Below are 24,021 nucleotides of genomic sequence, written 5' to 3'. Positions count from 1 at the left end.
AATTGCTGTTGCCTCTTTGCGATAGACACCCTCTCAACAGATGCACCTATTGTCTCCACCCCCACCCTTTAGATTGTAAGCCTCTGGCAGGGCCCTCCTCCCTAGTGTTTCCAGCTTGATTATGCAATCTTACTGACAACCACCCCTCTTGTGGACTAGAACAGTCTCTATTTTGACCTATGACACTGTACTGTTATCAAATCATTTGCATGATCTTGTTTTGTTGTGAGTTTCCTGTATGTCCTACCTTGTATGTTAACCCATTTATCTATTGTGCAGCGCTGCATAATATATTGGCGCTTTATAAATACAATAAATAATATTAATGTCAGACATAGACAAAGGACTGGAATTAAACATTTATTTAGAAATAAAATGATAATGAATGGAGAGGCGTAACGGTGAATTGCCCTCCTACTCTGCCCAGCTTGGAGACTTGAAGGAGAAGCCCGGCATGGGATTGGTGGCTGCTCCACCCTCCAGGGCAGGCAGGCTCTCCTGAACAGGAACATCCTGCAAAAAGGAAACACACAGTTATTCTGGCTGCAAAATGGATCACAGCTTCTTATAAGGCGACACAGAAGAGGATTGTCAGTCTCTCTCTGGAGCAGATAGCAGAGCTCATTAGATCTATCTACTTTCTGTATAACTGACTGATATTTCTGTCTCTGTTTCTACACCTATTTGGCCTCAAAATACGAATTAACCAAATTACTATAAAGCACTTATACATCAACGAAACATTGAGCGACAGCTTCAGGTAAGGTTTTATTGCAAGAAAGTTCAAAGGGTCATTAGTTCTGCTCTGTTCTATAGTTTAAAATACTGAGTGTTTCAACTAGAGGACAAATACTTGAAGGTTACAATGTGGTCTGTAAATTGATGATCATTGAGACATGGAGGGGGTTGCATATTGTGATGTTATACCATGCCAAATATGCATTCAACATCAAACAGAGAGACAGACCAGAGGGGTATGTAGGAGTATGACCAAAACGTAACCTCCAGAATGCAGATATGGCCCATTGTATATGGTCTTGTGCTAAGATATTGCCAAATATTGGAGTAATGTGATGTATACCGTCTGTATGAGATCTGCCGCCAAAGAGTCTTTATTACCGGTACGTGTATTTAACTATGAGGAGAAATCTGCTACCACAAGCATCTCTAAACCTAAGTTCACAGATGTTGCCCATCTTATCCTAATTGCAGTGTGGGTAGTGCTGGCAATATTTGGCCACCTCTTTAGCAGCATCCGCCTACTGTGCCTAATGGAAGATCCAACCCTAGCAGTAACAGACAACAACACTTCTAGATTATGTATCAATTTACAGTACCGGGAATGTGCGGATTGGCGGTTGCACCCTCCGAGCCTCCAGCTCTGTCCAGTCGATGGTGCTGAAGAAGGGGTGCTGGCGGATGTCCCCTCTCTCTCCAAGGCGACGGGCCGGGTCCTTCCTGAGGAGCTGTAAATACAAATGATAAAAGTTAGTTTACAGCTTGGCTTCTACAAAGCAAATGGAACAGCTGAATTCAAAATAAGTTGCAGGAAAATTCCTTTTTTTTTGCTAAAAAAACCTCATATATTGCATAGATGAATGGCAAACTATATTTCAGCTGGAATACTGTGTTTTCATAAACAACTTTGACGGATGTCGCCAGTTGGGGATCAGGGCCTGAACACTTTGGGTGACATTGCTGGGCCGGGCTGCACACATGTTAGCTGGGTAGCTGATGACACGCTGTGGTCAGCTGCTATGCGGGGGAGGGTGATGAGTGGCGCGTGCACGACATCATGCGGCGGGCGGGGGATCGGCGCAAACAATGGGATCTACGGGGGCTCGGCTTCGCTGGGCTTGAGTAAATCCGCCCGGTAGGCTTCCATAGAGGCAAAGGGGGCAATTGTCCCAGAGCCTGTAGGGGCCCACAAGGTTTCTCCCCCTAACTTATCTCTGCTCCTCTGGCGTCCTGCAATGGAACCAAAGTAATGACAGAGGGGTAACCCTCACAGGGACAGGTGAGATGCTACACTCCCAAAGACATTGCAGGGGCCCCAGGGAGCATAGTTTAGTTGGGGGGTGGCCGAGGGATGATAGCTGTTTCAGGGGCCCTGGGGTGAAATTTAGCTGCAACAAAGAACCCCTAACGCCACTTTTTGGTTGGGGGGGTCTGTTGGGGCCCCCAGGTTAATTTTGCTCATGGGCCCCATTGTTACTAAAACATTGCTATGCCGCCCGGTGGATCGCTCGTGGGTTGGGGGTCTCCGGCTGCTGTACACCCGCCTGATTGTCGTCTCGGTGGTTATCTGCCGCATCAGCCGACTTATGTCAGGCGTGTGCCCGAGGCTTAGCAGAGACTGCCAGATGGAGGTGTCACACTATGTCAATAGATTGCACAATTGGGGGAAAGAGGTGCCCTGGTTGGATAAAAGCATCTAAAAACAGCTTAAAAACGACAAAGGATATTAAGTAGCTTACCTCAATGACGAAATCTCTCTAATAAATACAAAAGATTTTTTATTTAGCACAGGCAACGCGGGTCTATGCCCACTTCCTCCGGGCCAATAGCAGTGCCAAATGAAAAAGTTCATAAGACATAGGACTTTTTCATCTGGCACTGCTATTGGCCTGAGGAAGCGGGCATAGACCTGTGAAACTTGTTGCCTGTGCTAAATAAAAAATCTTTTGTATAAATTACAGAGATTTCGTCATTGAGGGCGCCTCCTTACCCCAATTGTGCATTGTATACCCCCGTACTCTTATCGCGGGAGGGGAGGTGACAGACCACCAATGGCCCACACCCCAGTGGACATCTGTCCCTGTTTTTTCTGTAAGAAAGTCATCTAGGTCCTGGTTAGGACCACCCCGAGTGCTGTCGGGTTCATTGTCTCCACCTGCTTCCTGTGTTCGGTTGCCCCATGCAACCCTCCTTTGTGGGTAGTTTTCCTATTTACTTTTTTCGTCACCTGATGCACTAAACATATTGCACTACTGGGCTCCCGTTCTTTTGTCTCCTGTGTTTTTCCTGCAGGGTGCTGAGGTACCCCGACCACAGTTTCTTTTCATGTCAATAGATTAGTCCAGGTGTTGAAGATGTTTAAAAAGCCTCCTGCTCTGTGCAGCTAACTACCTCTGCAGCAGGGTGGGAATTGGCATTTACCCCAAACAGTAGACACAGTAATGTGGTCTAGGCCGCAAAGAGGAGCTGTCAGTTTTGGAAATTCTCTGGAGGCTGCAGATTGAACGGAGCGATCAAGTTTAATAACAGTGTGAAGAAAATTTAGAGTCTCTCTTTTTTCATTTTTTTCTATTACTGTCCAGTGAATAAGAAAACAGATGTTTGTAGGTGGATGTAATAAACCTCATTCACTCACCTTCTTGAGGAAGTTCTTAGTGACAACCTCAATCCAGATCGGGAACTTTGGCCGCCCTCGGGTAACGGATCGGATGTATTCCTCCTCATCACTGCCATCATAAAAGGGAAGTCCTCCAGTCAGCATTTCTGCCACGGTGATGCCGAGGGACCACCAATCCACCGAAGTTCCATAAGGCTGGCCCAGGAGAATCTACAAGAGACAACATAAATAGGGTATCAGTGTCACTTGGAGGTAAGGAGAGCTACGTTCACACTGGGGCCATTTCAGTGCTTTGCGTCAGACGATATAATCGCATTTCTGACGCGATGCAGCTATGGTAATAGTGTGATGGAATCCGCTGCCTGGCATAATGCGATGTATGTATAACATGCCCGTGCTGCAGTAGGTGCTGAATGCTTCGCTATATGTGTCACACCGCACGCACAATGCGCAATGTTACTTTTTCTCTCCTGCTTTTACGGAGGGATGCAACACCCCAATGTGAACTTAGCGGGAATGTTATAAAAAAATTCCTTGGTAATTTTTTATTTATTCGGCCTGTATAGAGATTAAATGCACAGGTATTAGTCCATACAAATAAATAGAGATGGCCCAGCTTTGGAGAACTCATGGAAACGCACGTGATCAGTTTGATCAGCTGATAGATTTGTAAGCCTCTGATTTGCTGTGATGACTTCCTCTTTTAACACATGATCATGACCAGCAAATCAGAGCCTTACAAATCTATCAGCTGATCAAACTGATCATGTGCTTCTCCATGAGTTCTCCAAAGCTGGGCCATCTTTACAAATAAATAAATGAGTGAGGGCTCATTTCCATTTGTGCCGCCGAGCCTCTCCGAGACGCATGCCGGTACTTGTACTGCTGCGAGTACGCATCTAAATCCCTCTAGCCATGGCATCCCCATAGAGATGGATTAAGGTGTAATGGGGCCCTATGCAAGGTAATAGATTTGGAGCCCCTTGTGGTTCCTTTGGTAGACTGGAGTGGAGAGAGGTCAGAGAAGGTGGCAGGTGGGCCCCTTGACACCCACTGGGCCCTAAGCACCTGCCTAGGTTGCCTGGTGGCTGATACTGCTCTGCATGAACAGCTATGTGGATTTCCCCACATTTAAAAGCCAAAGCACCCTAATAATTACACAAGGGGGAATCGGTCCGAATCACTCCTAGTGGAAATGAACCCTTACGCTAAATACTCACCTAACGAAGCATCGGTGACCCTCACAGCGGCGCCTCCCAATGAACGAGGTTCTCTGAGCAATCATCCTACCTGCGGGAACAGGAGACGTCACATGACTGGCATGAACGAGAAGTCAAACCGTACTGTCACTGTACTCTGCGCAGGAGTCGTCGAGGATCTTAGAGATCCGATTCATCCTGACGGTTGTTATCGCCGCGCATCCCCAAACGTCGTTCCTGTGATCTCGCGCCTGTACCCATGTCCTGAGATCGCAGAAACAATCACTCATCACTCATAAAAGCACCGATTGTCAGAGATATTGCGGTAAAAATTGCGTAGTGGGTACGGGCCTTTACAGTGTGTGACTGCGATAGGAGGTTTCCTTGCTGCACCTTCATTTTCATTCTGCACTTACTTTCCAACATCAATTTCCCAGCTTCCTCTCTGCCTTCTATGGCATTTCTGCAGTGATCTCTCTCTTCCAGCTCTTTCTCTCCTCCTCCCCCTGTTCTCTTCCCCACACAGTCTGTGGTTCTTCATCTCTCCCTCTATAATGGTGGGGCAGTTATTAAGAAGCTATGTGGCCCCCTGCAAGTTTTACCTTGGGCCTCCTCAAGCACTTTATACATAATAATTAATTTGGAGCACCAAAACCTGCCAAGGACTGCAGTGCAAACAGCAGAGGGGAACAGTTTGTTGGTGATTACCATTAATCAATGCACATATAAAGGAATGATCCTTTCCAGCAAAGCACCAATGAAGATCTGATACAGTGGCAACCTGGAGGGCCCCAAAGTGGTCAAAACCTCTGTACCCCTATTGCTATGCCGCTGCTCTCTTACTTCTGTCTCTCTTACTTTCTCTATAAGCTCCTCCCCTTCTCCATTCACCACTCTCCACCTTCTCAGAATCCCCTCCTATCTTCTCATCCCCCACTTACCACCCTCTCTGTATCCCCTTCTATCTTCTCCATCCACCACTCACCACCCTGTCTGTATCCCCTTCTATCTTCTCCATCCACCACTCACCACCCTCTCTGTATCCCCTTCTATCTTCCCCATCCCCCACTCACCACCCTCTCTGTATTCCCTTCTATCCTCTCCATCCCCCACTCACCACCCTCTCTGTATCCCCTTCTATTTTCTCCGTACTAACTAACCACCCTCTTTGAATCCCCTTCTATCTTCTCCATCACTCACTCACCAACCTCTCTGTATCCCCTTCTATCTTCTCCATCCTAACTCACCACCCTCTCTGTATCCCCTTCTATCCTCTCCATCCCCCGCTCACCACCCTCTCTGTATCCCCTTTTATCTTCTCCATCCCCTACTCACCACACTCTCTGTATCCCTTGCTAGCATCTTCATCCCCCACTACCCACCCTCTCTGTATCCCCTTCTATCTTCTCCATCTCCCACTCACCACCCTCACTGTATCCCCTTCTATCTTTTCCATCCCCCCACTACCCACCCTCTCTGTATCCACTTCTATCTTCTCCGTCCCCCACTCACCACCCGCTCTGTATCCCCTTCTATCTTCTCCATCCCCCCACTACCCACCCTCTCTGTATCCACTTCTATCTTCTCCGTCCCCCCCCCTCACCATCGTCTCTGTAACCCCTTCTATCTTCTCCGTCCCCCCCTCACCACCGTCTCTGTATCCCCTTCTATCTTCTACATCCTCCACTCACCAAGCTCTCTGCATCCACTTCTATCTTCTCCATCCACCGCTCACTACCCTCTCTGTGTCCCCTTCTATCTTCTCCATCCCCCATTCACCACCCTCTCTGTATCCCCTTCTATCTTCTCCGTCCCCCCCTCACCACCGTCTCTGTATCCCCTTCTATCTTCTCCATCCTCCACTCACCAAGCTCTCTGCATCCACTTCTATCTTCTCCATCCACCGCTCACCACCCTCTCTGTATCCCCTTCTATCTTCTCCATCCACCACTCACCACCCTCTCTGTATCCCCTTCTATCTTCCCCATCCCCCGCTCACCACCCTCTCTGTACCCCCTTCTATCTTCTCCATCCCCCACTCACCACCCTCTCTGTATCCCCTTCTATCTTCTCCATCACTCACTCACCAACCTCTCTGTATCCCCTTCTATCTTCTCCATCCTAACTCACCACCCTCTCTGTATCCCCTTCTATCCTCTCCATCCCCCGCTCACCACCCTCTCTGTATCCCCTTCTATCTTCTCCATCCCCTACTCACCACACTCTCTGTATCCCTTGCTAGCATCTCCATCCCCCACTACCCACCCTTTCTGTATCCCCTTCTATCTTCTCCATCTCCCACTCACCACCCTCACTGTATCCCCTTCTATCTTTCCATCCCCACACTACCAACCCTCTCTGTATCCACTTCTATCTTCTCCGTTCCCCACTCACCACCCACTCTGTATCCCCTTCTATCTTCTCCATCCCCCCACTACCCACCCTCTCTGTATCCACTTCTATCTTCTCCGTCCCCCCCTCACCATCGTCTCTGTATCCCCTTCTATCTTCTCCGTCCCCCCCCCCTCACCACCGTCTCTGTATCCCCTTCTATCTTCTCCATCCTCCACTCACCAAGCTCTCTGCATCCACTTCTATCTTCTCCATCCACCGCTCACCACCCTCTCTGTATCCCCTTCTATCTTCTCCATCCCCCATTCACCACCCTCTCTGTATCCCCTTCTATCTTCTCCATCCTCCACTCACCAAGCTCTCTGCATCCACTTCTATCTTCTCCATCCACCGCTCACCACCCTCTCTGTATCCCCTTCTATCTTCTCCGTCCCCCACTCACCACCCTCTCTGTATCCCCTTCTATCTTCTCCATCCCCCCACTACCCACCCTCTCTGTATCCACTTCTATCTTCTCCGTCCCCCCCTCACCATCGTCTCTGTATCCCCTTCTATCTTCTCCGTCCCCCCCTAACCACCGTCTCTGTATCCCCTTCTATCTTCTCCATCCTCCACTCACCAAGCTCTCTGCATCCACTTCTATCTTCTCCATCCACCACTCACCACCCTCTCTGTATCCCCTTCTATCTTCTCCATCCCCCATTCACCACCCTCTCTGTATCCCCTTCTATCTTCTCCATCCCCCACTCACCATCCGCTCTGTATCTTTTTTATCTTCTCATCCCCGCTCACCACCTGCTCTATATCCCCTTCTATCTTCTCATACCCCACTCACCACCCTCTTTGTATTCCCTTCTATCTCCTCCATCCCCCACTCACCACCCTCTCTATATCCCCTTCTATCTTTTCCACCCCCCACTCACCAAACAACAAACCAGTTTAGGGCACTACACACATACGATGTCTACCCACAGATCACTTAAATGGTAAGCAATCATATATTGCTGATCAAATAGGTAAACACCAGAATACACCTATACATTATAGTCATGTTGCATAAAGCACCTCAGACCGATAGGTCACCATCTTACCACCCTCCGACACACCCCCAACCACCGATGGTACATACCTACGCCCATCAGAATCTGAAAAGAGAAAGATGAGAGAGAGAGAACATATCATTAAGCACCATTACAGAAAACATGTGTGGCTGAACCTATCATTCAGTCCCTTTGGGATCGCTGTATCAAGCTCTCTCATGCATCTACCCTATCTCTGCAACAACATCCTGTCCCTATCTACACCTTGGCTTAGTGGTGGGACAACAAAGCTCTTACCTCAGGGGCCATGTAGTCTGGTGTTCCACAACGTCCAGATATTGTTCGTCCTCCAGTCAGCTGGTCCTGCGCGAGGCCAAGGTCAATTATCTTCAAGTGGCCATCCGCATCCAGCATGATGTTGTCCGGCTTCAGATCCCTGAGGGTAAAGATTGAGATTTGTGAGTACATTTGAAAGAAACTGAGAAAAATATGGACAAAACCATTGCTGACTCATTCTGAAAATGCTACTTTCCTGTGGGCTACAATAACTTTTATATACTTTCTAAGTCACTTGTCTGGGACATGGAAGCAGATGACTGACTCTGCTCTGGCTGTACTGGCTGCATGATTGTCACAGATGTGACTTTACTGGCTACAAGCTTGTTCCAGGTGTGACTCTACTGCCTGCATGCTTGTTCCGGGTGTGGCTCTACTGGCTGCAAGCTTGTTCCGGGTGTGATTCCAATGGGTGCAGTCCAAATGTGACTCAACTGCCTGCATGCTTGTCTCAGGTGTGTCTTCGATGCCTGCATGCTTGTTCCAGGTGTGTCTCTACTGGCTGCATGCTTGTTCCAGGTGTCACACAGAACCTGATAGCGTCAAAAGATCAGCAGGACAGCCAGACAATTGATATTTGGTACAATTCAGGTAGTCCTGAAGTCAGGGACAAGTATAAAAGTAAGATCCTTACATCATTAGTGGAAACTCCAGTGGTTCCTGGATCCTTCTCAAGCCCACTCATACAGCACTGGGTTCATGTATATTTATTTAACTAGTGGGTCGATTAGGCTTTTTGTGGCCAGGAGCGTGGCTATGAATGAGCGCATCCTCACAGCCAGTGTGGTTCATGCAGGCCTAGTAGAGGGAAGTGGACAGTGGAAAGGTCCTTTATGCACAAGTGCTTCCCTCTACTGGGCATGTGCGGACCGTACTTGCACATGCCCAGGGCAGCTGTGCTCATTCACGGACGCACTCGCAGCCAGAAGATAACGAGGGGCCCAGTGCCGGAACGTTGCCATATAGAAGGACCAGAAAAACCACTAGACTATTTGAAAACTTCTGACTGAGGAAAAACTGAACTTTCCATTGGCACCAGGATTGATTTACATATGATCGCAGTACCGATCAGCAGTGCAATAGTGTAGTGTATGGCTGGCTTTACTGTCAGGCTTGGTGTGATAAGGGAGTCAGACCAGACTAAATGAACTAAGAGGGGGAGAGCAGAAGTCAATGCAGGAATGTGTTAACATAATATAATTGCATATCTGGGTTATAACTATCAATGCTTGTTAAGGTGACCATACATCAGGCAACTTGGCCAATCGACTATCCGATTCGATTATTATAATCGAATCTGATGAAAATCAGTCCTGCCAAGTGCAAGCCTGATCGACGAAACGACCAATTTCGGGATTAAATTAGTTGCATTATTCGGTTGGACATGCTGCAAGATGTTGTCCATCGCAGTCGGTCAGGTATGCGGTAACAGTGAGCAATATGGAGACTAATCACGTATGTGATAACCCCCCAGCAGTCTATTCCCCAATGGTCAATGTGTCCCCCCCCCTCCCCAGTGCCCAGTGTACTATACATTACCTGTCCGCATCCACCGAGTGCTCAGTGTACTTGCCAGGTCAGCATCTACTGCCCCTGCTGAAGCCCCGCTGGTGACCACGCTCACATGCTCTGGAGCGTTCTGCACTGACACAGTACTTCAGGGCCTGCGCAGAGCGTTCCGCACCACATGAGCGCGGTCACCAGCGGCGTTCAGGCAGACACAGAACTTCAGGGCCTAAGCAGAGGCTCCATACCACATGAGCGCGGTCACCAGCGGGGCTCAAGCAGGCACAGTACTTCAGGGCCTAAGCAGAGCGCTCGATACCACATGAGCATGGTCATCAGCGGCGCTCAGGCAGACACAGTACTTCAGGGCCTAAGCAGAGCGCTCCATACACATGAGCGTGGTCACCAGCGGCGCTCAGGCAGGCACAGTACTTCGGGGCCTGCATAGAACGATCCATACCACTTGAGCGCGGTCACCAGTGGGGCTCAGGCAGGCACAGCACTTCAGGGCCTGCATAGAACGCTCCATACCATGTGAGCGCGGTCACCAGTGAGGCTTAGGCAGACACGGTAGATGCTGATCTGGACAACAGAGGGGATCCCTGGACCCTGGAGCTGCGGCGAGGGCACAGGATGGCTGCTAGAGGCTGGAGGAAGCCCTGGGGAAGTAGATCTTGTTTTTTTTTAGATCCTCGGACATTTCCTTTAAAACTGGGTCTACAATTAGCTTAGAGAACAGATAAAACTTAGTTACTCACCGATGGGCAATGCCTCGTTCATGAAGGAATTGGATGCCACAGACGAGCTCTGCTGTGTAGAACCTGAAAAAAGAGACAATGCTGTGTGTTAATGTCAGTTATTCATTTCAAGTATGAATACTATTTACAGAATAAAGATTATTTGCACATCTGTACATATGGAAACCCAACAACCAGCAAGAAACAAATGACAACAGGGGCTTGGGGAGCAAACCACACACGGCCCCTCACACAGCCCAGCAGCCCCGCTCATCCCCGGACCTGCTCAGTAACTGGGATGATACGCACTGCCATGGCTTTAGTGTTGCTTGGCAACACATCTGCTGGGCCATTGCTATGTCACTGTTAGAAGTGGTGACACCATCAGGGGCGCCTCTCCCAGGAATGGATAAAAATGACAGGAGGCCCTAGGCAAGATAGCAGTTTTTGATGGTCATCTGTTTTTTTCGGTAAGATTTGTTGGTGGCTAACAACCACCATGCTCTTCAGGCCCTAGGCAACTGCCTATAATTGCCTTGTGGATGATCCAGCTCTGGCCTTGCCTATGCCTTCTATGTGGAGCCAAAAATGGAGGACAGACTATTGAGTGGAGAATGCTAGGTGTGACACCAGGGTGGAGGAGAGTTTTAATGGGTAGCAACTGATAAAGGCAGCAGGATCTGATGAGAGGAAAGACTGGGGAATGCCAACCTGAACAAGTAATAAAGGCTGGTTGGGTCAACTTGGGGGGGGCACTCTGAGGTCATGGTCTGCCGCCTGAGCAAATGAGCAAGCAATCCGTATGCGATACTTAAGGGGATCACTCTGTGACATTTCTGCCTTGGGTGCTGGGGGGGAGGGGGGCTTGCCCTGTTTGGAAACACCCATTACCCCCACACCCCAACCCCCGGATCAGCCAATATGGACAGATCCTTGCTTGAGATTTCTACCCGCCCATCATCAGCAGAATGATTTATATACTTACTCTACGATATGATCCGGCAGACATCCACGCTGCTCTATCAAGGATCCCAGGCTTCCTCCAGGCAGGTGCTCCATGAAGAAATAGGCGTGGCTCTGTTTGAAAAAAATAAAGACAATAATCACAAAAAATGCACAATAGAGTATTTTATTTTCCCCTCAGACTCCCTTTAAACACTAACAAATGTATGTAGTGTAAATCTGAGCAATTCAATGTGCAGGTAAGTTGTGTTATGTAGAAGGTGTGTTGTGTGTACATGATAAAATGAATTCAAAATATAATGAATATAATCGTGGCCACATATGGAGGGAGTATTCTGAGTTACCCAACAATGAAACATGAGTGCCCAGACTTCCCAGTTTTCCACCTTTTGCATCTAATTTTTTGATGTTTCACGTTGAGTGTCGGTATAAATAGAACTCTGACATATAATGTAAATTTGGAAAGTGATGGGAACTTGCTTTTGTGTAATGCACAAACTTTGTTTTGCAAAAGCAGCGAAAAATGTCTGCTAAGCTTGCTAGAGGAATGTGAACGCAAAAGTTCTAAGTGAAATTGTAACCTATCGTGAACATAATCTGCCAAATTCACACTAACAGTAATTATTCTTATGGTTAGTGAGAGGATATATTTGCAATAAATTACAATTTTGCGATACAAACTAAAAAAACCATAAAATTGTGAATTAGTTCAGACTTTGGCAATTGCCAAATATAGTGGCTGGATGGTGGAATGGTTAAAGTGGATCCGAGACAAACTTTTGCCGTTTTCATTTTTGTGCCCCTTACATATAGTTTCTGGGGCATTCTTCCCCCCAAATGCTTATTTTATTATAATAATAGGTTAATAAACTAATGAACTATAGGAGCCCCGCCCCCAACGCCTTGTTGCTCAGTCCCATGCTGTAATTAGTCATGGGAGCTGAGCTTGACGAGGAGGCACGTCTTATTTTCATTTGCCTGCCCCACTGCACGCTGATTGGTGGAGGTGCAAATTGGGGATGGAGCGGAGGCAGGAAGCCTCTGTCAGTGCGAGGGGGGCCATGGGCAGTGTGCACTGGCATCTAGGTGGGCCCCGGTAATTGTCCCCTTCTGCTGCTACTCAGACCGCATGTCATATCAAACCGCTGCGCCACTATGACAGGACAGCGGGTCGCCAATCAGGGAGTATACAGGAAGACTGCCTGTATGCACGCTGATAGGCAACCCGCTGACACAGGGGACAACTATTCTAGCTATACTGGGAAACTATACTAGCTATACTGACTACGGAAACTATACTGGGGCCAGCTATACTATCTATACTGGGGGCAACTATACTCGCTATATTGAATGGAGCAAACTAAACAATCTATACTGGGGGGCAACTATACTAGCTATGCTACAGTGGTTTCAGAAGCAAGGGGGTGGAGAGGGGAGTGGAGTTCACAGGCTGAGGGGTGGAGATACAGAGCAGCTTTGCCTGCGTGTGTGTGTGATGACAAGCAAAACATGGCCGCACTCATTGTATCACAGAAAGAAATAATAATTTACTGTTGAGGCTGTTTGCAGCTGGATTTACTATTTAAAACATCTAAACTTTAGATACAATATATAGACAAGTTTCATGCTTTCGTTATTTTTTCATCTCGGATCAGCTTTAAGGGCTCTGCCTCTAACACAGACAAACTGGGTTCAAATCTCAGCTCTTCCTGTTCAGCAAGACACCACTTATTCAGTAAGGAGTCCTTGGACAAAACTCCCTAACACTGCTATTGCCTATAGAGCAGGTCCTAATGGCTGCAGCTCTGGCGCCTTGAGGAGGAGAAAAGAGCAATATAAATGTTGTTTATCTTGTCTAGTCAGCAAAATATGGTAAAGTCGGCATGTGCATGGCAATTTTACCAGTAATCCTGACAATATAGTAGCATGCATTAAGCAATTAGTGTGACCCCCGTTACCTAGGTAACATGTACGTTACCGTTACCACATGCAACGTAGCATAGGAATAGGGAAACTTCCATATTTTATTTTATTTTTGTTTAGAAAATGCCAGTTCCCTGGCTGACATACTAATCTTTGAGCTTCAGGAGTGCCAGAGGCACACCTGGAACTAGCATGAAGTCAGTGTGGGCAGGAAGCTGGATCTGAATACTTGTTCTTGGTGAGGGATTCCCAATGTTAGGATGAGTCAGAAATGATGACTCCTCCCCCACATTCCTCTCATTTCATGCCGTGTGGAAAGATGATGCCTGAGGAGAATGTAAATGAATAGCTTTGGATGGTTCTACATTAATTGGGGCCCCCTTAGTAAAAAATTAACAAGCCACAACCCCTGAACCAGCACCCCATATAGCAGTATTAGGTGTCAAGTGCCCCCCTAAGATAGCAGTATTAGGTGACCCCTCCCCCCCCCAAGCAGCTGCCCCTCCCCCAAGATAGCAGCATTAGGGGGCCCTGTTGTTCCCCACCCCCCAGCAGCACTAGGTGGCATTTGTCCCAATCTTACCCGAATACAGCATTAGGTGCCCCCCAGATAGCAGCATTAGGTGGCATTATTCTTACAACCCCCTTCCCCCAACAGGTGACATTAATGGGTAGTATTTGTTGTCCCCCTAGTGCCCTATCCAGATAGTAGTAGGTTGTCCACCCGGGGCTTTGTTTCTCTGCAGAATAGTCGCAGCGGAGTGAGCTCTCCTGTCCAGCTGGTGTGTTTTCTCATCAGTGTCCTTCTGTGCCCATCCCCACTCTCCTCATTCCCTGCTGGCATGCACCAACTCAAGTAACTTAGCAACGTACATGAGGAGAGATACCACAGAGACAGAAAAGGGAGGACGCTAAAAGAAGAAGAAGGAGCGTGTCGGCTGAACAGGTGAGAACTCTGCAGTGAAACGGGGCCCAGAGGACCACTATTAACTTGGGGGGAGACCTGGGAGAGACCATCTCCCTGCTCTGGGGCCCTGTGCAACTGCTCAGTTTGCCTCTACTGAAGAACCAACCCTGTACACAGTATAGGGCATGTGACTGAATGGGGCAGGTAGGCTATACGTACCTCAGACTGCAGTCCAGCATAGGCATGGCAGATGAAAGGAGACCCTCTGACTTGCTGGAGGATTCTGCTCTCCCGCTGAAGGCTGGTGGTAACCTCCTTTTTGGGGATGCATTTGATAGCCACAGTCCGGTGTTCTCCAGGGAGGGAAGCCAGGACAACCTGCAAGGGACACAAAGAGAGATTAACATCATTTCATAATCTAATCACATATATGTACAGTGCTGGGAAAGGTTATTACATGAGCAGAGGCCGAATATGTGGCGCGGATGTGATGTCACACATTTGGTGGGCGGGGCAAGTTGTGAGACCAAAGCTATCGGCCGTTGCATGGCTGAGTTGATCCCCCTAGTTAGTCGCTTGCCGGGTAGCGGTCGGGGCTGCTGTACACAGTGGTCGTTATCGGCAGACATTAATCTAGTGTGTGTGTACGAGCATTAGGAGTAAGGGCTGAAATTAGAGGTATAACTAGAAACCATCAGGCCCCATACCAAACGTCATCTGTTAATGATTCAGTCCTGATAGTGTAATCATACTTCATCTATGTAGTACAAAGGTAATGTGCGCCAATGTGCTTTAAACATGAACTTCGCGTAGTCCCTCATATTATGCAGATGTGATAAAATTGTATAATTGAGATTGTTTGGTTAATGGGCACCTCTAGCAGCCATCTCTCTCACACACACATTATTATTATTTATTATTTAGTATTTATGTAGCGCCGACATATTACGCAGCGCTGTACAGTGTATATATATATATCTTGTCACTAACTGTCCCTCAAAGGAGCTCACAATCTAATCCCTACCATTGCCATATGTCTATATTATGTAGTGTAAGTACTGTAGTCTAGGGCCAATTTTAGGGGGAGCCAATTAACTTATCTGTATGTTTTTGGAATGTGGGAGGAAACCGGAGTGCCCGGAGGAAACCCACGCAGACACGGAGAGAACATACAAACTCTTTGCAGATAGTGCCATGGCTGGGATTCGAACCAGGGACCCAGCGCTGCAAGGCGAGAGAGCTAACCACTACGCCAAGTGATGTGATTGGATGCAGCAATACAGTCACATACCATATATGGATATGCATAAACCACATGACATGATACGTCCCTCCCACAGATGCAGAGGCTGCAGGGAGGCTGTGCTGGACGACGTGTCTCCCAAATACGCTATTAGGAAATGCAATACATCTGCCGCAAGGCGTTCTGGCCAGCAGGACTGTTTCCGGGCATAGGGATCACTATGCTGGTTTGCCCGCCGCTGATAGTCACCTGGCTTTTTTAGTTAGACTTGGTGGAGGGTAGCATCCACCGGGCCCCCTAGACTCTTTCCAGGCCCTAAGCAACTGCCTAAGATTGCCTTGTGGATGATCCAGCGCTGCCTTTAAATGCAGAGAAGAATGATTGCAAAACACCCAAAATACTTAGTGCTCCTACACTGTATAAATGTAGTCAGGGGATCATTTTCAACAAGGTTGCAATCAAGGATGAGCCAGCACAGTTTTGCGAGAAGTAAAGCTGTACCGGCATGTGTGTAAGCGGGCGGTGGGGGCAGAGAGGGTTACCCTACCTGTCACACTGCCTCTAGCTGCTGCGCCGCACGCTGTGAAGGGGGAAGTGTAGGGAGGGTGGAGCGCAGCGTGTGGTGCTGCAGCTAGAGGCAGTGAGGTATGTAAGGTGCCTTTCTCTGTCCCGGCACCCTCTCCCGCCGCTCTCACCTCACTTCTCTCACAACTGTGCCTGCACTTCCCTAGCTGCAATCTGTATGGGGTTTTCCTGTTTTGTAGCACTTTTTAATGCCGCAAATTAATTATTGCTGGCTCAGGTGAACCTAATGGGTTTAAGTAAAGTCTGTATGCAGGAATATCTCCTGCATATCAAACAACAGAGTGCCCACTTTCTGGGTTCCTCTTTTTCAGAGGCACGACACATGTCAATGTCAGGGCCTCTCACTTGGTTGTACTGCTGTGTGACATGAGCACAGGGGGAGTGGCTACACTCTCCATAGCCAGAAATCACATGTCCCCATGGCAACTGATGCTTGATGCTAGTTTAACAGCCTACAGGTTTACTAAAAATCCTACACACCTATGATAATCCTTGATTAACATTCATTGATTACATTATTGTGGAGGAATCCATGGATACTGGGTTAGGCCCCTTTTGGATAGTGTATTCCAGACAGCATAGCACCTCCACTATCAAGGACCAACATCTAAAGGGCGACCCAGATCTGAAGCCGACTACTGCAGTCCAATTTATGGCCTTGTCTTCCCCTGAAAACCCACAGGAGTCACTGCCTGAATCCCCAGGAGCAAGGTAAAGCATATCATCTCACTGGCTGGCAGGGCCGGAGCTACCATAGGAAAAAATGAGCAATTGCCCCAGGGCCCCAGAGCCAGTAGGGGCCCCCAAGGTGTCCCTCCCCATCCTAAATGTTGCTCCCCAGGGACTCTGCAGAGTCTGTTAAGTTGGAAGTTGATTGGGGAAGGGTAAAAAGCCAGCTCAGGGGCCCTGGAGGGAAATTTGGCTGCAACAAAGGGCCTCTAATGACGCTTTTTGGTCGGGGGGTGTCTGTTGGGGGGCCCCCAGGCTAATTTTGCCCTAGGGCCCAATTGTTACTTTAACCCGGCCCTGCTGGCTGGGGATGCTGGCCTACATTACCTTGCCCATCAGTATATACCAATGGCCTTACCACCATATACATTACATGTATATCTCCCTGTTATCATGTCCCCATCATGCTCTTTAGAGAAAGGGTACTTACTTTCCCAAATGCTCCCTGTCCAAGAATAGAAAGGACTCTGAAGTCACCGATGGAGATAGCAGGTCTCTTGATGGGCCGTTCTCCACTCTCCAGGTCCTCACTGCTCTGAGCCTTTTCAGGCTCCCTCTTCCTCTTGTGGGTGATGGTTTTCCCCACATGTGGACCTGACTGGCCACAAGGAAGCTTAGAGAAACTCATTGGTGTTATTTGAGTCGCTTAAAAAGAAATTGCTTTGAAAATAATTCAAAAAACTGCTAAGAGTCAATCGCTGAGATGTGGTCAGATCACCGTCTCAAACAAAATGGCTGACGCCGTCATGGCAACCCACTTGTGACAGTTATGACAGTTAAGATGAGTCACAATCAGGGCCCAGTCATACAAACTGGAAACAAATCAATATAATTGCACTGGATCTTAAAAATGAATAGTAAATGGCTACCAGTTTGTATGATTGGCCCCTAATTGGCTTTTTTATGTATTTTTATATTTTTTTAGAATAAAGCTGGATTACAACAAAAGATCTTCAGAAACCTGCTAGATGTCATGTTTGCTTGCATGAGCTCACTGGCTCAAGCCTGCTGATCACCTGACATCTAACTGCTAAACAGCCACCAGCACAACTGCCATCTTCATGTTTGCTATTTACCTGCATCAGTGTTTTACTACAGCTAACATCTGGAAATATGATTAGATCCCAGAAAGCTTGCATTATTTAACTTTATCAGTTAGCCATTAAAAGGTATTACTTTTACAAGAATTTGTTTTTTTCTACCTACATATATTGTTTGGCTAACACGGTACAGAAACATTTTTACTAATAACAAAATATACGAGATTCAAGCCTGGTTTGTTTTTCTTGAACCTAATTTTAGCCATCAGCTTTTTAGAAGAGTTATTTGGAAAAATACAGTGGTTCATCCACAAAACATACCTCATTAATTACCTATTTTTACTTATTTTTCACCTTTTGTATAATCTGGCAGTGTTTTGGACTAGTCCATCTCCTCATAGGAGATTCTCAGCATTTCCTTTTATTCTTTACAAAAGCACTCAATAGAAAGGATCTATACAAAGATGTTGGCCAGTCTCCCTACTCACTTGCACACTATTTTGGCAGTTGAAATAAGCAATTGACATCCAGAAAGTGCTTTTGGATATAAAGAAAACCTCAAAATTCCTCCATAAGGAGATGGACTAGTCCAAAACCTGTCAGATTCTTACAATCTATTTATAAGTGACAGAGAGGTAGGAAAAAAAGACATTTAGTGCCCATTCACACTAGGGGCTTGATTTACTAAACCGTGATAACTCATATCACGACCGGTTTCCTGCGCAAAAACGCGTGTGAAAACGGCCGTGATATGAGTTTTCAAAGTTTAGTGAATCAAGCCCTAGAAGCATTTTTCTGAGCATTTTGCGATTGATTAGTGTTTTTTAAAATCGCGTCCATTCACTTTCATTAAAATCGTGGTAAAAATCGCGGAAAAATCACTGAATTGCAAAGATTTTTCTGAGATTTTTTACATATGCAAGTACTTGCATATAATATTTTAACATTTTTAGAGATTTAACTTGATGTTTTCATCTCATATCATTTTTTTTTTTTTTTTTTTTCATTTAAATACTTTGGCCTCCTGGGCGTACTAGCTACTCCCAGGAGGCCATGTGCGCGTCCGCGCGCTCCCGCGGCCGATCGCGCGAGTGCACGTGCGATCCCAGCCGCGGTTCGTTAGCATGGCAATCAGTGAATCGAGCTATCACTGATTCCTCTCCACCGCAGAAAAAGTGATAGCTTCTCTCAGAAGCTTCACTATTTCTGGCTGTTGCGTCCCCCATGCGTCCCTCTAAGCGTATGTTACGCTTAGAGTGACGTCATGTAAACAAACTCATGGCCGCCATCTTGTGGCCAAAAAGTAAAACTTCAACTAAAAGTAAACAAAATATAAAATCAACACACATTTACACTCTAAGACAACTGTTTACATCCCACCCTCCCAAAAAATACCCAAATAAAATGTTTAATATAAAAAAAACAAAAAAAACATTACAATAAAAAAAACATGTACCTAAGGGTCTAAACTTTTTAAATATCAATGTGAAGATGAAATATTTCTATATTTTTTTTTTATTTTAAACTAGTAAATAGTGATAGATGCAAAACGGAAAAAATGCACCTTTATTTCCAAATAAAATATTGTCGCCATACATTGTGATAGGGACATAATTTTAATGGTGTAATAACCGGGACATATGGGCAAATACAATACGTGAGTTTTAATTATGGAGGCATGTATTATTTTAAAACTATAATGGCTGAAAACTGAGAAATAATGAATATTTTCAGTTTTTTTTCTTATTCTTCCTGTTAAAATGCATTTACAGTAAAGTGGCTCTTAGCAAAATGTACCCCCCAAAGAAAGCCTAATTGGTGGCGGAAAAAACAAGATATAGATCAGTTCATTGTGATAAGTAGTGATAAAGTTATAGGCTAATGAATGGGAGGTGAAAATTGCTTGGATGCATAAAGTGAAAATGACTGAAGGCTGAAGTGGTTAAGCAATTTTCTTGCTTGTTGGGTTTCAAAACCAAATATGTACCCATTGGGCACAGTCCAGGTCACATTCAACAGGCACTATGGCTGGAATTGTTATATTGATAACCCTGCTAACATGTATATAAAAGGAAAGACATCAGTTTGTCATCAGTTTTATGTTTAACCGCTTGAGGCCATTGTTTAACAGTGTGCTGCACGGCCATACAACTTAGTACACAAATAAATCTTGCCGCCTTTTCTTGCCATCAACAGAGCTTTCTGTTGGCGGAAGCTGATTGCTGCTGCCATGTTTGTTTTTTAAATTAATTCAAGTGTGTTTTTTTTTAAATAAAAATGTCTTTTTTTTTTTTTTTTACTTCCCCCCTCCCTCCCCCGTGAGAGCCAATCAGTGTTATCGTCTCTCATAGGCATCAGCCTATGAGAGTGATCCATTTGTGAGCCTCTCCTGGGGACAGCTCAGTGACAGAGCTGTCCTCGGACATCGCAGTGCTGTACAACCATAAGAAACTTTTTTATAATTTCTAATAGCCTGCTAGCCGCATTCGCAGACTAGCAGGCTGATGTCGGAGCTCCTTTCTGTCACTCAGCTGATCTCCGCCTCCAGAACTTGACGCCAAGCGTCGTTAGGCAGTCCTGGGGGAGCCACCTTCCCAACGCCTATCAGCTTTAGGTGGTCGGGAAGGGGTTAAAGTGAAATGGGCGGCAGAGTAGTGTGCTGTTGGGGGCCCGGGGGGACAGCAGGGGGCTGCAGCTGCTCCGGTGGCCTCTCATCTGCACGATGGTCGCAACCTCCTCCACTCATGCTGCAGTTTAAATCTCCCGCCTTAAGCGCGCACAATGCATGATGGGAGATTTAGTCCATGGCATGCAAGTACAGCTCTTTATTCGCAACCATGGACTACATCTCCCAACATGACCTTGGGGGGATCCGTTGAAAAGGGCTCCTGAGCTGCCTGTATGAAAAGGGCTCCTCCATAGACATCAGTGTTATTTCTGCAAATATGGGCTACAAGGTGGTGAAAAGGGCTCCCGAGTTATGATATAGGCTACAAGCGGGCACCCTTTTGTAGCCCATATTTTTATGCCGCTGCAAGGTTTTAGGCTACAGTAGGGCACCCCTTTGTAGCCCATATTTTTATGCCGCTACAAGGTTTTCGATTACAGTAGGGCACCCCTTTGTAGCCCATGTTTTTTATTCAGCTACAAGGTTTTTGATTCTGCTACAAAAGGGCACCCTTTTATAGCTAAGATTTTTGATTCGAGGGTGCAGGGGAGGTTAGGATTAGGCATCACAAGCGGGGGGGGGGGGGGGGGGCTTAGGGTTAGGCACAACCTAGGTGGTTAGGGTTAGGCACCATCAGGGGAGGGTTCTGTGTGAGAGTAGGGAACAGTTAGGTCACTTTTCTTAGCTATATCTAGAGCCCTTTTATAACCCAACAAATGTTCCCTATAACAGCATCCTTTTAAATAAACTAAAACTGGCATATATGGGCTACACTATGTGCCCTTTGTAGCCGAAGTTGGCATATATGGGCTACACCAGGCGCCCTTTTTGTAGCCGAATTTAGTATATATGGGCTACACCAGGAGCCCTTTTTTCCAGGAGCCCTTTTCAAATAGACCCTGCCTTGGGAGAATGAAAGTGCAGCATGAGCAGAGGAGATGACAACCCCTCTGCAGATGAGAGGCCACCCTTTCCGTAGGTAAGTAATTGCTCCTACCCCAACCCCTGGCCTCTTAGTGGCACGCTCTAATAAATCTCCCTTACAGGAAGGCTCACTTAAATGGGGCGGTCCATTTACAGAAAAAAAAAATGCTGCTCATTTTACTTTAAATCTTCTAACAAGATGCTATTATTACACATATGACAGCCCCCCCCCCCCCACCAGGAAGCGGCCTTCCCGACCTGTAATTCCCTCCTCACTTGGTTTCCCCACTTCTCTCTCTCTTCTAAGCAGCATCCATTGTCAGTGAACTTGTTCTTGCACACAGAGCTCTGACTGTGAGCTGCCCTGTGTAATTGCTGTGTAATTGGTGAGACACGGGGCTGCCAACCCAATTCTCTATCTTTCCTGGACAGGATGATCAAATAATCTGGACACCCAGAACTGTGTATGGAGAGGGGGCGGAGTTAACAAAAGCCCTTGTAAAGTCTTTGTGAACTGCACAAGCCCACAATGCTCCCAGCCATGGAAAAGCGATCATGGAGGCGCATGCACAGTTGCTTGTGACCCGAGTCCTAGTTGGGGACCTTTAAGAGTGGACAGCAGGCACCCTAGAGAGCGTCAGAACAACAGCGAGGGACCCGATACACCGCAGGGAAAGTGGGAGAAGCCCCAGGTAAGTAAATCTGAGTTTCATTACCTGGGGCTTCTCCCAGCCCCCTGCAGCTTTCCTGCCCCGCACTGGTACTCAAAGATCCTCTGGTTGCCCAAAGCAGCTCGGTGTCGTTTCTGCCAACTTACAAGTTGACTGCCACGCATCCTCATGCGCGCTCCCGTCCCCGGAAGCGTGCTGGTCAGGTGGAGTATGAGAAAATCTCTACTGTGCCTGCGCAGGACGCTTCCAGCGATGGGAGCTCGAACAAGGATGTGCGCAGCCACGGCTGTGCAGTGGCCATCAATTGGCAGTATCAAAACCGAGCCGCGGCAGGGGACCGGGGGATCGTTGAGTAATAGCGTAGGCACAGGATGGCTGCAGGGGCTGGGAGAAGTCCCAAGTAATGAACCTCTTTTTTTACTTATTTCAGGTTCTCTTTAAAGAGAACCCAAGATGTGTTTAAAGAATGTTATCTGCATACAGAGGCTGGATCTGCCTATACAGCCCAGCCTCTGTTGCTATCCCAAACCCCACTAAGGTCCCCCTGCACTCTGCAATCCCTCATAAATCACAGCCGTGCTGTGAGGCTGTGTTTACATCTGTAGTGTCAGTCTCAGCTGCTCCCCCGCCTGCTGCATAGCTCCGGTCCCTGCCCCTGTCCCTTCCCTCCAATCAGCAGGGAGGGAAGGGATGCAGGCGGGGACTGGAGTTCTGCAGGAGGCGGGGAGAGCAGCAGACTGACACTATAGAGATAAACACAGCCAGCTCTGACAAGCTGTTTGTCAGCAGCGTGGCTGTGATTTATGAGGGATTGCAGAGTGCAGGGGGACCTTAGGGGGGTTTGGGATAGCAACAGAGGTTGGGCTGTATAGGCAGATCCAGCCTCTGTATGCAGATAATATTCTTCAAACCCACCTCGGGTTCTCTTTAAAGGACATCAAGACATAAATCAATGTTTTGGTGGCCATTAACAATACATTTCACCAGATCCAGATAATCAATCATTAGATTTGATTGTAATATTGATCAAAAACAATCATTCGGGCCGACCAACGATTGAGTCGGACAATCATTTATAGGAGAGTTCTATCATTAATGGCCACCTTAAAATGTATTACCTCAAGTTTTTAGTAATGCCCTCGTGTGGCTGTCAGTGCTCTCTTCCCCCCCTTTCCCATTTGCTGCAATTCCAACATTATAACCTCTGTTATCAGGTCCTGATTAGTGCTAGCCAGGACCTTTGAACCAAAAGATATGGCTGTTGTGCATATGCAGTAGTGACGCGTGTATAGTGCATGTGCAGTAGTGACGCGTGTATAGTGCATGTGCAGTAGTGACGCGTGGATAGTGCATGTGCAGTAGTGACGCGTGTATAGTGCATGTGCAGTGGTGATGCACGGATGGAGCATGTGCAGTAGGAACGAACAGATGGCGCATGTGCAGTAGGGACGCACGGGTGGTGCATGTGCAGTAGGGACGAACGGGTGGAGCATGTGCAGTAGGGAAGCACGGGTGGCGCATGTGCAGTAGCGGCGCTCGGATGGTGCATGTGCATTAGCAATGGCCGGATGGTGCATGTGCAGTAGCAATGGGCGGATGGCGCATGTGCAGTAGCCATGGGCGGGCATGTGCAGTAGGGACGCACAGGAGGCGCATGTGCAGTAGCAGCGCGTGTGCAGTAGTAACGCACAGATGGCATATGTACAGTTGCAATAGGCAGCTTGCACATATGCAGTAGCGGCGCACGGATGACGCATGTGCTTTAGCAATGGGCAGGTGGCGCATGTGCATTAGCAATGGGCAGATGGGGCATGTGCAGTGGCAATGTCCGGATGTCGCATGT

At 47.3% G+C, this 24,021-nt stretch overlaps 2 protein-coding genes across 6 annotated transcripts in view; one reads left to right on the top strand and one right to left on the bottom strand.

Moving 5' to 3' along the window:
• The window catches only part of CHRM2 (cholinergic receptor muscarinic 2), a 365,548-nt gene that overhangs the window by 43,303 nt on the left and 298,224 nt on the right, over nt 1-24,021 (top strand). For 2 of the 4 annotated variants that reach the window (XR_011030567.1, XM_068277886.1), the window contains exon 1: nt 16,595-16,857. The exons of 1 other annotated variant lie outside the window; for it this stretch is intronic. The gene's annotated coding sequence lies outside the window, so the exon portion shown is untranslated. Of the gene's footprint in view, nt 1-14,261; nt 14,358-16,594; nt 16,858-24,021 lie in introns of those variants that run through there. One more of the 4 variants, XM_068277885.1, reaches the window with a different exon arrangement.
• On the bottom strand, nt 348-17,722 carry LOC137564250 (protein kinase C delta type-like). 2 transcript variants are annotated; one of them, XM_068277892.1, is made up of 10 exons: nt 17,306-17,722; nt 14,538-14,696; nt 11,511-11,602; nt 10,547-10,609; nt 8,244-8,382; nt 8,036-8,051; nt 4,576-4,645; nt 3,374-3,565; nt 1,338-1,466; nt 348-513 (listed from the first exon to the last, which is right to left on the bottom strand). In XM_068277892.1, exons 1-8 carry the CDS (start codon nt 17,501-17,503, stop codon nt 3,493-3,495), a joined length of 810 nt encoding a protein of 269 aa, XP_068133993.1. In that variant the 5' UTR covers nt 17,504-17,722; the 3' UTR covers nt 348-513; nt 1,338-1,466; nt 3,374-3,492. The 2 variants fall into 2 exon arrangements, with proteins under 2 accessions (XP_068133993.1, XP_068133994.1); XM_068277893.1 differs by lacking the exon at nt 4,576-4,645.

The sequence above is a fragment of the Hyperolius riggenbachi genome, chromosome 3 (assembly GCF_040937935.1).
Source record: "Hyperolius riggenbachi isolate aHypRig1 chromosome 3, aHypRig1.pri, whole genome shotgun sequence".
NCBI classification, from domain to species: Eukaryota; Metazoa; Chordata; class Amphibia; order Anura; family Hyperoliidae; genus Hyperolius; species Hyperolius riggenbachi.
This window is presented reverse-complemented; position numbering and strand designations above follow the sequence as displayed.

Coding starts and splice junctions, on each gene's coding strand:
- LOC137564250 (XM_068277892.1), bottom strand. CDS start 17,503: ATGAGTTTCTCTAAGCTTCCTTGTGGCCAGTCAGGTCCACATGTGGGG. Junction 11,603..14,537: donor ATGCTGGACTGCAGTCTGAG/GTACGTATAGCC, acceptor TTTTTCAAACAG/AGCCACGCCTATTTCTTCAT. Junction 3,566..4,575: donor GGTCACCGATGCTTCGTTAG/GTGAGTATTTAG, acceptor TGTCTCTTGTAG/ATTCTCCTGGGCCAGCCTTA.